The sequence below is a fragment of the Castor canadensis genome, chromosome 11 (genome assembly GCF_047511655.1).
Source record: "Castor canadensis chromosome 11, mCasCan1.hap1v2, whole genome shotgun sequence".
Lineage (NCBI taxonomy): Eukaryota > Metazoa > Chordata > Mammalia > Rodentia > Castoridae > Castor > Castor canadensis.
Genome location: NC_133396.1, coordinates 113,041,964 through 113,054,340, shown reverse-complemented (window position 1 = coordinate 113,054,340; position 12,377 = coordinate 113,041,964). Strand labels below are relative to the sequence as shown.

Here is a 12,377-nt window from a genome sequence, read left to right as displayed (position 1 = left end):
TTTACCTGAGTCTTCCACTGGGTGAGTAGAATTATATTTACAGAAGAGAATAATGGGAAATGGAGGAAGAAATGACTGGTCATATCAATACTGGAGCTCTTTTGCTTCCTTGAACATTCCCTGCTTCACACCCTCATCTCCCTTTCCTTATATAATAATATGCTTTGTTTCGAATTAAGTTACCAGAAGTAAGAGAGGCTTGATCTTGAGTTGAGGTAAAAGAGGGAGCAAAAAAGACACATCCCAAAATGAGTTTCATTTATATAATGAAAATAAATTTTTACACAATCAACAGAAACACGCCAAGGTATTTGTGAAAAATATTTTTAAATAAATTTTTGTCTTTTGTTTACATTCTGATATACATATGTAACAAGGTTTATGGCACTGTAACCAGAATCAAATCAAAAAAAAAAAAAAGGGAAAAAGTGGAAAGGAAAGTAATTGGTATTATTGAATTTCTTTCTATCTCCAAGCTGGCAAATTTGCACTGTTTGTCTATCATTCAGCTGCCAGCTCTAACTTATTTGCACACTCAAAACCATTATCATTGCACAAGAGCCAGTAAAGGCATATGGTAGAACGGTCAGTTCCTTGCTGTCTTAAAAATTTCTTAAATTCAGAGAAAAAACATCCAGAGCATAAAACAAACTAAATCAACATTATCCTCTCTCTTTACAAAATGCGTTTAGGATTCTTAGACCACTTAAGCTGCCCTGATCTTCTCTTTGTATTGGTGAGCACAACAGGGCTTGGTTTGGTGGGGTTTATTTTCTACATAGATAGCCCAGGTGGATTCCAGGTCCTCATGAGTCAATATCTTTTCTACTTACTTTTGGTTCTTTTTAACTGGTTTTGAAGTATGATATCTTCGGTCTATGAACCTGCACAGACTATATAGTCATAAACTCTACAAATAGCCTCAAAGGAAAAGGGGGAGAAACAAGTTTTATTATATTTTTATTGTTGCCTTTATAAAAATGACCTTTTTAGCCTCCCTGCTTTATCAATATACAGGAAGTGAATTGCAATGCCATCCAAAGTTATAGTATTTTCACACTTGTTAAAAAGTCTTTAGACAAGTTTGTTTCTATTCATAAACTTTATCCCCAACTAAAAAAAAAAAAAGAAAAAGAAAGAAAACAGAAAAACAAAACAAAAAAACCACAGAATCCATCTTCCTTCCTGTTCATCTCCTATGGAGAGCAGCCATCTTTTCCGTCCTGACCTTTGTCACACAACAGTCTCCACGCCAATCAGCTTTGGTGTAAGGATTCGTGGTGTTACACCATTGTTTAGGTCTTCCTCAAACTCCAGCAATTGCCCCATGAAGTTAAGGTTTGGGGAAATAATTGGTCGTTTGCCTTTGACAAATTTGTAAGCATCAGTCATGGTCATTCGTGTGTGTTTCATCAAGTAGGCGATGACAATGGTGGCAGAGCGGGACACGCCAGCCTGGCAGTGGATGAGAAGCCCTTTCCCACACTGGTGAGCTTCCTCTGGAAAGAGAGAGACAGGAGATGAAGAGAAAGAGAAAGAGAGATAGACAAAGAGAAGTTAACTCATATCTGAACTTGATAATGCCTCATTTTGTAGAGAACGAAATTCAAATGGTTTTAAAACCAAGTATAATTCTATATGCTTAGGCCATAACTTCCAGAACTGGATAAAGTCAGTATTAGCATGAGTAAGAAGCTTATGTCTATACCTAAAGAGAAGAGGGAGCACAAGAATCATACACGTGAACAGTGTACATTATAGGTGACAGCAGTGGACCAAAGTTAGACCTACACATAGCACAATGAACTCTTATGTTAAGTTACTCAGTAAATAGTCCCTGGATTTCTGTCTCAAGTATCTGGTTCCCCTTCTATTTTTCTAAAATTGTACAGCTGAAAAATACAAATGAAAGGGAAGGAAAGGTAGAAAAGGGGGAATGAGGAAAGGGAGGGGAAATGACACATACATAGACATAAATACAAAGGACACATATTTGCATATAGGTGTGTATATAATATAATTCCTCTTCTCATTAAGGATATTAATTCCACTTGCCAGGTTCTGTAGCTTATCAAATGAGTACCATTAACAACAAATCTCTCTCATCTGTGATAGACACAAAAATAATTCTTTCCTTATACTGTAGAATTGCTCTATATAGGAAGAGGCATTAAATGGGTGAATTAGTTTTACTAAACCCTGATCAAAGTTAAGGAATAAAAGTCAACTAGACAATTACTACATTTAGGTTCTTACCTAAATGTTGCAAAGTTAACTAAAGGCTTAGAGAGTTCCGACTCAGCCATCACCCCTCTCCTAAATGTTCAACACCTCCCCCTTCCATTCACGTATGCTACTCAAACATGGCAGTGACTTGGATGATGGGGGAATGCCCACTATGACTTGGAATCCAGAACAACTGAAAGAGGCAATCCTTTCCATGTTTTCACATATATTAAAAGCTCAGGAGAAGAGCCTGTGAGCACTGAACAAAAATTTAGTGACACTTTGTGACAAAAAGGCATCCCCAAGAAAGTATCCCTGATGGAATATTAGGAAAGTATCCCTGGAATATTAGAATATTAGAAAGTATCCCTGATGGAATTAGATGAAAAGGTAGGGAAGGGAAAAAAGTAAAAACAGTAGTGATTTCACTGAAATTACTTTTATAAGCATGATGTGAATTTTTATCTTTAAAGTCTATAGGTGAGATTGACTTCTCAGAGATAACAGTTCTTAGAAAAGTAAAAAAAGCAACACTTCAAGAAAATCTCTTTCAATTTTTTCTCTTTAGCATATACTACTGACCTCCAAATCAAGACTAGAAAGCATGGTGGTAAAAGAAGTTTAACCACTGGTTCCATTATAGAACAGCTGACTGACCTTGTGAGAGTCACATAACTTTACAAAACCTCAATCTGCCTGTCTGAGTAGCCTCAGAGAATAATATCACTTGATTCAGGAATAAACTGGCATAGTTAAATCCTAAATTCTAGACTGTGCTTAGCTTGTACTGAATTCTAAGTGAATGTTATTATGTTTATAAACTGTGCTGTATTTTCCCTAAAGCAATACTATAAGATTTCTGTTTATCCAATAAGATAGCAATGAAAACAAAATTGTGCCCATGCTCATTGTGATTTTGAATTGTTCTCCAGGCTCAATGCTATTTGTTATTGGTTTTGTTTTCCTTCTAAACAAGCAGGTAAGCCTGAATAATCTACAAAGAATATAAGCACTTTAGTTGAAATCTTCTTAGAACAGTGTATCTTATACTACAAATTAAATGGAACACAATTTCCCAACTTCCCCCACCTGGAATTAAGTCAGGTGAAATCACAGCCTGGTTCATATATGAATCAGCAAGTTTCTCAACTTGGTGATAAATATTTCTTCCTCACGACTCAAGGTTTGGCTCAGCTATTAATAGAGAACCTGAGGCTAGGCACCAGTGGCTCATACCTGTAAAAAGTTACCAAGACCCCATCTCAACCAATAAAACTGGGTGTGGCAGTGTACACCTGTCATCCCAGCTAAACTGAGATGTGAATAGAAGGATCCTTGATCCAGGCTAGCCCTGGGAAAAAAAAGTGCATGACCCTATTTGAAAAACAACGAAAAAGCAAAAAGGGATGGGGGCATGTTTCCAGTGGTAGAGCGCCTGCAAGCAAGCATGAGGCCAGGTTCATACCGTAGTACAGGAACAAAACAAAACAAAACAAAAACAACAACAACAAACCCCCCTGATCTTTGCACCCAGTGTTACCAATTGAGAAGCAACTAATAGCACATTTTAAACATGTCCCCAGTGTGTTGTAAAAAAAAAGGCCCCTGCCCTGAGAGTCAAGAATCCTAGATTCTGGTCCCTTCTTTGACACTAGAATTCCTATGACCTTGGAAACACCCTATTACTTCTCTAAGTACAGTGACTACTCTGAATTTCCTTCCAGACGGACTACCCAACAGTCCTATATTGAAGGTACAGTTAGCAAAAAAAATAACTGGGCAAAGTGGGCAGAGCTGCCAACTCGACAGCAAATCTGCCAGACTGGGTAGCTGTCAAGCCTACGGCATTTTTCTCACAAAAGGGAATCGACTATCAGTGTATTCTTCCTGGGGCAAAGGCCAGTAACAGCCTGTTGCGATAATGAGGAAAACTACTGGGTCACCTTTGTGGAAATAAAGGTTGGAGTCACTTGAAAAAAATGTTGAGTATCTGCCATATGCCAGTGATCTCCAAATGATCATTTGAGCTTTACAACAGTTCAAGGTTACAGATGTAGCAAAAATTAAGGTTAGTGTTGGGCTGATGGTTGTTTCCTTTTAGAGATTAGAGCCTGCTAGAGCTAGATTTTCTTCTGTGGGAACTACAAGGGCTGAACAACTTGATCTCTCCTACTTGGGACACAATGTCAAAGGAAATCTTCACTCCTTGTTGTTAACCAATGTTTAAAAACTGAGGAAGAAAGGAGACAGAGAAAACAACTCACCCCACCCTTCTCTTCCTCCTCTGAAATTATGCAATACAGAGAGAGGTTTGCTATACTATTGTCTATTTACTGAAGGACTCTTCAGAACCAGCCCTCTAGCAAATGCTACCTTTGCCTCAACCTCAGGTGAAGAAGCCCTACCAATTGCAATTGGGCATAACTCAAGGTAAGGAAATAGAATTACTTCCTGTGCTGTATGAGTAAGGTCTAGTAGATTAGGTAGAAGAAGTAGCAGTTCTGAGCTCCACTTCTTTATCTTCCCTCCATTCTTCTTGTTATGAAGCTTATAAATGCTCTCTATGGTTATAAATACCTATCATTTTTTTCTTTGACATTTTAGCAAGGATTTATGTTAGTATAACAGGATAAAGTATAGACAAGAGTGGGGGAGAGAAAAAGAGAGAGAAACATTTCCTGTTCCCCATGCAAGAAATGGAAGCAAAGACTCAAAATGGTGGCCCCCTAGCGCCTAGTCTGATACTGGAGAGCTGGGTGGAATATATATGATCAAAACCTGCAACTTGCCTATCATTCTTCTGTTAAGAACTTGTAGGGTGAGAATTTCTAGTTGAACACATGTCAACCAAACTGAATGACTATTGCTATACTTGCATATGAAATGTCTGCCATAGGCTCATGTGTTGAACACTTGGTCCTTAGATGGTGGCAGTATCCAGGAAGGTTCTGGAAACTTTAGGAAGTGGGCCCACTTGGAGGAAGTAGGTCAACTGTAGGTGTGTCCTTCGGGGCTGGATTTTATCCCAGGTCCCTCTCTGTTTCATGCCCACCATGAGGTGGGCAGCCTCTGTCCCATGCTTCTGCCATGCCATGGCCTCAGAATCAACAGAGTCAATGACTGTGGACTGAATTCTCTAAAACTATGAGACTAAATAAATAATTCTTCCCCTTAACTTGTTCTCTTGGGTGTTTTGGTCACAGATTTGGAGAGCTGCCTAACACAGCTATTCATTTATGTCTATACTGATGGCTTGGATATATTCCATGGGCTATGAATTAGGAGAACACTGGCTGCATCAGAGCTGGTAACACAGGATTAAACCTGGGACTTGATATTAAAGCAAGAGCTGGAGGGAAAGGAAGGAGAAGGATGAAACTCGCCCTGAGGAGATAGTTACCAATGAACTCAAAAGCCTCTTCAAAGTACTGCCGCAGGTTCTGCTTGTTGCTGTCAGTGGCTGGCAGCCGCTTATAGTTGAAGAGGCCTTTCTCGTAGTGGTACAAAGGAAGGTGAGTGGTGACATTGATGACATAGCCAATGTTCAGCCGCTGCATGGTGTCCAGGTCCTGAGCATCCTGCTCGTTGCCAAGGAACAGGAAGGGCAGGATGGGCGTCAGCTCTGCGTTCTCGATGTCAGGGGTGGTGGGGACAGACTGAGGTAGCATGCTCGAGGCCGCAGATGCACTGCCCCCCACCTCCCTGCACTCTTGGAGCTGGAGGGAGTTGTCACAGAGGTTTTCATGGCTCTGCTTAAAACTACTAAGTCCACCTGGAACATAAACACAGAAAGCAAGAGTGACTCTCCCTAAGATTTTCACAGCTGGCTGAAAATGCCACCTTCCCAGTAGGAATGAATGTGCATTGCTGTTTATGTACTATATCCATACCCAAACCCAAAACTGGAAGTCCATTTGGTGACCCCAGACCAGCTTCAGAGGGTCTCATTGCATGGAGTACTTAGAAAAGTGCTCTTCATACAAACCAAAATCTACTGCCATGTGTCATCAGGCAATTTCATCACCTGAAAATCTGAGCTGCCTCACAGAGCCATATGCTCCGTGGCCCATACAGAACACTGCACTCTGGGAGCTGAGGAAGGTAACATCCACCCATGGAGAATTTCAGCCTGTACACCAGCACTGAGTGAGAACATCTTGCACTTTCCCAGAAGGCCAAGGTCACTATCAATACTGCAGAGTCCATGGAAGAGCCTAATTATGTTGGCTGTTATCTTGGTACCATAGATTCCTGGTTCTAAGACTTGGGTGAGCTTATTTCTCTGTGTCTTCCAGTTTCCCTGTTGTTAAAAGGAGGGTAAGGGCTTCTACCTCATGAGTCTGAGATGAATAAATGCTTGTAAGATGTTTAGCACAGTGCCAGGCACACACTACTGCTCAGCAAGTACAAGCTAGTTTTATTGCTATTTCTGTGATTGCCTGGAGGTAGAAGCAGCAGCGAAATAGGAAAGACAAGATAGGGTTGAATGGGTATGCAGTTCTTATAGTCTTATTTTTTTTTGATGGGTTACAAGTGGAACCCTGACATTTGTGTACCTTGACTTCCAGTAGAATGAACTCTGAGAACACCTCAATCTCCTCCACTTAGGGTTTTTTTAGAAGGTTGTGAGTACATTAACCCCTTAGGAAACCTCTCATGGATCTCTGAACATATACTCTGAGCAAAGGCCTAAAACTGCCTCCAAGAGTTATGGCCCTAAAACTTTAAAAAGTTTAAGCTGTGCTTGTGTCCCCATTTTTCAAAATGCAAATCCCCCCCATGTAACTACAGTCTCACTTATAGGAATGTGTCTTATGGAAATCAAAGCTATTCAGCTATGTGCATGAAGATGTTTACTACAGCATTATCTGTTTAATGGAAAAGGCCAAGTAAAAAACAAAAGTAAAACTTAAAAAAGAAAGCAGAAGTCACTACATTTATCCCATGGAACATCATGTTGCCATTAAAAGAACAGTTGTTAAAAGTAGTGAGAAAAGAAAATGTTTGTTTATTATGAAATGAAAAAAAGAAGGTAATTCAAAAAAAATCCAATAAAAACTGAAGAATTACACAAAAAAAAGAACAGTTGTTTAAGTCATGAAATTCATGGATCATGATTGTTTAAATTTTCCTTTAACATTTGTTACAAATCACATACATGGATAAACCCAAAGGTTTATTATGAGGATCAAATTATACAATATATAGGTAAAAGGTATGAAACCTGGGTTGACATTATTGCCACCAAATGAGCTTTAATTCTAATTAAGTCAAACTAGATACACTTGGACCTTCTCATTGAAAAAGGAAGCATTGAAAGACTCCAGACCACACCATAATACCACACCAGACCACAATACCTGCCGCCAAAGATAGTTGTCTTATGTCTGTCTTAACAGTCCTTGGAGACAAGGCAGAAAAAAGCAGAGGATTTAACTGTGCTGAAATAAGGACAGAAAGTCCATCTGTCCACTAGCTTCTGAACGTATGTCTTTCTCCATTTTAAGTCTCACAGCAGGAAGCTCCAGATTATCGCTATACCTAGTCTCATGACTGTTCACAACCAATGGCTGTGGAATCAGTCATGCAAACAGAGAAATCATATTTTCATTAAGATAGGGTAAGGATCCACAGAAAATTCAAGAGAGCAATATAATGATCATTTTACTCTTGAAAAATGAGTAAAGTCCAAACCTTTGTCTTTTGAAAAGAAAAACAAAAGGAATGAACTCATTCAAGCTGATTTCTACAAGTAAGGTCTGTCCTTACATTATTTTATTATGCTATAAAATCACATTAATAAAGTATGAGCCTAAAGAGAAATATAAAGTATAAAGAAAAAAACAAAAAACCAGAAATGCTTCACAAGTGAATCCTTAAAAAACATAAAGTAAAAACTACCTATTATCACTACCATAGGCTCCACAAAAGACTCTAAAGAGTTATTTTAAAATATGCTCAGTCTTGCCTCAACAAAAACATCCAAGTAAACAGTTACACACTGATTCAGTGATGGGAACCTAATTCACTCTTTTCTTAGGAAAAAGGCAGTTGTGACATTTTCCCATATAAGTTGAGAGGGAAATAGGACAAAATCAACTCAAAAGAAGTGTCTAAGGGTGTGTGCAGAGAGGGAGTCCTCTCTGCTCTTATTTAGGGTACTCAAGCAGCAATTTATCTTAAAAGCAGCTAGTTTAAGGGGGAAAAACGCATACCAGAAAACCACACACACAGAAAAACACAGCATACAGCTTTTTAAAATTCTGTCTCTACACCTCCTTTCCCAATGACATCAGCTGGAGGCTCCCCACCTGCCCAGTTGCCATAGCAGTTACACAAAGACATACAATGACATCAGTTGGCATGATATCAGCTCTTTGAGTGCAAACAATACAAGAAGAACTACTTTGTTTAAGGCCTTTGGTGCAACTGTGTTCTGGGGAGCCAATGATGTAATGCTAACAGGTGGCATGGGCCTTCCATTTGCCTAATGGGGGAAAAAACCCATGGGGGAAGGCGGGGGATGGAGGGAATCTGAGACACACAGAATCACAGAATGCTTCAAATCCCAGGGTGTGCTCATGTGCAAAATTATGTGTGTATTGTGTGTTTGAGCCATGAGAGAACACTGCTTATGCAATATTTGGAGGGGAAGTAGATAGAAAAGGTGATATTATCATTCAAATGTATTAGCTAGACTCAGAAATTCTCACTGAGGGTCTGAAGAAACACTCTCCTCTTCAATTTCCAGTTTGCTTGTCCAACTTGGACATCAGTTCTCACTTAAGGATGAGGTGCACCCATCTACTATGGTTAAAACTCTGTGGATGGTGCTCAAAGCAAAATGGACCACTGGCAGCTCACAGTGGTGGTTGTTATTTATTTATTTATTTTGAGAGAGAGAAATCTGCAAGAAGGGTTGTTTTCTTCTCTTGGGGTGGTAAGGCTAGAATTGGCAGCTGACAGGAGGGGAAAGAGTAGAGCTCATACGGTTGTGTTTCCCAACTACTTTTGCCCACCCTACACCATTAAATACAACCAGAAGCCAAACTGATTGCTTAATGAACAGCTTTGATTACATTTGTTATTACTATACTAGAATATTACAAAAGGATTGTTAACACACAAGTGAAGCAGACTGCAATGTAGTATGCTGGTTAAGAGCAGTGGTTAGAGGCAGACCAACACCAGCTTCAATTAGGCTTCTGCTTCGTAGGAGCAATGAGACCTGGTCAAACTATTTTCCCTTATTAAGCCTCAGTTTACTGATCTATAAAGTGGACATAATATCAACAACCCATACAGTTGTGGTAGAAAATGCCTATGTAAAGGTTTTGATATACAAGGCAGGATTTAATAAATAACATCTCATCATCCCAGTATCATCACCATTGTCCTCACCTCCATTTGATCCATGTCTACATGCAGTCCATGAGAGACCTGAGTGCAGTGCAGTGACCCAGGAAAAGGGTACTGAGACTGGACTGCTTTTCCCCAATCCTGCTAAGCACTAGCTATGAGCTCCTAGGCAGGATGTGCATCTCTCTCTTCCTTTATTTCCCCATATGCATAGCAGGATTAAAACCAGTGCCTACCTCGTGACACTGTGGTAAGGGGTTAAACTGGCTTACAAAGTATGTTGAAACAATGTCTACCACATAGAACACAATTTTTCCATTACTTTAGAAAATAATACTTTTAAATATCTAACAAAATCTACTTAATATAAAGACTCTAAATGAGAAGTCAGTTAATGTTCTAGACTTTTTACTTTTAAATTTGTATTTTAAAAAAAGAAGTAGGACCCAACTTATCTGAGCAGTTTTAAAAGTTGGAATAATATAATTTCATCTAAAAGAATACAGCAGTTCCCTATTCTTCCTAAATGAACATATCTGATTTCATTTTATTTGGCTTAGCTTTCCCAACAAAGACTTTGGATTCTGGTTTTTCCAGAGGAGCACTGAATTTTTAAAACACAACTGTTCTTTCTCCTACCCTCAGTCCTCTCCCTAATCCCTGCCAAACTGGCTAACCTTCCTATGCACACAAGAGCTTGCAGTTATCAAAAGATCTTGCAGGGCAAATATTTTTGAGGCATGAGCAGCAATGCTGGGTGGGGGGAAGGCAAACATTTTCAATCCTATCTCAAAAGGAGTATGGTTAGCACACTGATTTTGAGTGACACCAACAAAGAATAGTCAGAACTCCTAAAGAAAAATATGTGTTAATAACACCCGGCTGTTTCTTCCCACAGGTTTGTTCAGTGACAGTTGAGAAAAGCAATGGGTCCTAGTTTTACCACTCTCTCAGTAGATGCATGTGGACAACACTTGCTCTGGTGGCTTTTGCAGTCCTGGACACAGAAGAACCCTTGGTGAAGTGACTCAGAAGCAGTTCTCTGGCTGGGGAGCTGAAGAACCCAGGTCCATACACAGAATCCATAAGCAAGAGATTTCTCCATTCTAAAGATGGATAGCACTTCTGCACACGAGCTTTTGATTTTATGCTAAACTGGGAAATAAGCATGCCCCAGAAGTTTAAGGAAAACATTCCTGGAAAGTCAGCAAAACAGAATTAATGTCCAAGAAGCGGGAAGGGGTGGAGGGGAGAGATTCTAAAATTGAAATCTTCTACAAGATTGCTGCAAGCATATTGATCACTCCGGTTTGCTGCCTTGCTTTTCTTACTGGGTTACCCATCTTTTAAAGTAAAATAGTACTTTGAAGTTAATGGTGAAGAACACAGATTGGAGCTGGACTGAATTAAAATCCTGGTTCCTATTACTTAAGAGCAACATTCTAACCTCTGGCAAGTTCTTTAACATTCTGCACCTCAGTTTCCACATCTGTAATTGGAATATAATAGCATCTGTCTCACAGCACTCTTAATATGGATACAAGGTTACATACCAGACATTAAGAATGGGAGAATTATTGGTATAAAATGGCTATTATTTTGTGGATTCCCAGGTTCTACATCACAAGGTTCCCATGCAAGAACAAAACATGGATAATTATAGCTGATGTCAGCTTTTGAAGGCTGAAACCTTCAGAGGTGGGGTCAGAGTAACTTCCTACAGTGGGCAGAATATCACCTACCTTAACAAAAGAAATATTTGGAGTACCAGCTACATCCATAAAAAACAATATTTCTACTTCCTGTTTTCTAAGAAATTATCTTTCCTCCATGGATATGATTAGGTATTTTACAGTACCAATGATTTCAAGTTCAATACCAGGGGGTGTCAATTAAATTGTCTTATGATCCGTCTCCAGGGATCTTGTATTTCTTTCCCAAGGAGAAAGAAGGGAGGCTATATTAAAGAGAGAGGAGTCCAGTGAGATGCTGCCTCACAAGGAGTAAGGAATGAGCAAAGGGATAAAAAACATTTCTGCTACCCAGAAAAGAGGGAGATTTAGGGGGTGGAGCCCAGCAATTTTGCTGATAAGAGACTGTGAGTCTGAGAGAAATATCTCCATATGCAAGCCATTTGATTTCTTCCCTCAACCAGTGTGGCCTTGCTTTTCTGACATGTCCAGTGTGTGAACTTCTCAAAAGCAAGGAGGTACCACAAGCTTAAAACCCGTTTTTAAAAAAGAATGACAATCTTGAACCCAATTATTGATTATTGGGCAAGGCATATTATTAGGTCTTCCAGGAAGATAGTACTACAAACAGCTTAGTCTCTTATCACACAGGTTCTTATTGTCTGGATTCTCTCGTAGGAGACACAGGTTATTTACAGAATACCTTAAAACTGATCCTAGAAGTCAGTCTATGATGTATATGGGAACAGAGGGAAGAGAGCTTTGCTTTAGACTACAATAGTGGGCCTGCCCTACAACTGCTAGGTGATGTTTTGAAAGTGAGTGAGTCATCTGGGCTAGCTTTTCTTAACTGTACAATTCAGATAGTACTTCCCAGGTCTGTTGTAATGATTCAATGAGCTGGTGGTCCTGGTGCCTTTCGGAAGGCATTCAGACCCTGCAGTTATTTAGACATTAAGTTTCAGTAGAGTGGCAAAGCTGACAAGTGGTAGAGGTGGTCAGTTATAGGAGCACTACCACAAACTAGAGTGATCAAAGTGGTTCAAAGTAGTAAGGAGCAGGAGACTGTCTGCCAAAACCAGTGTACAGCAAGAACACACT

At 39.5% G+C, this 12,377-nt stretch overlaps 1 protein-coding gene across 3 annotated transcripts in view; it reads right to left on the bottom strand.

Moving 5' to 3' along the window:
* Positions 1-249: 249 nt before the first annotated feature.
* Positions 250-12,377, bottom strand: part of Dusp10 (dual specificity phosphatase 10) — a 40,890-nt gene continuing 28,762 nt past the window's right edge. For all 3 annotated transcript variants that reach the window (XM_074048279.1, XM_074048281.1, XM_074048280.1), the window contains exons 3-4: positions 5,627-5,998; positions 250-1,499 (exon numbers count right to left, since the gene is read on the bottom strand). In XM_074048279.1, coding sequence (XP_073904380.1) covers positions 1,234-1,499; positions 5,627-5,998 — 638 coding nt within the window. In that variant the 3' untranslated portion in view covers positions 250-1,233. The remainder of the gene's footprint in view (positions 1,500-5,626; positions 5,999-12,377) is intronic.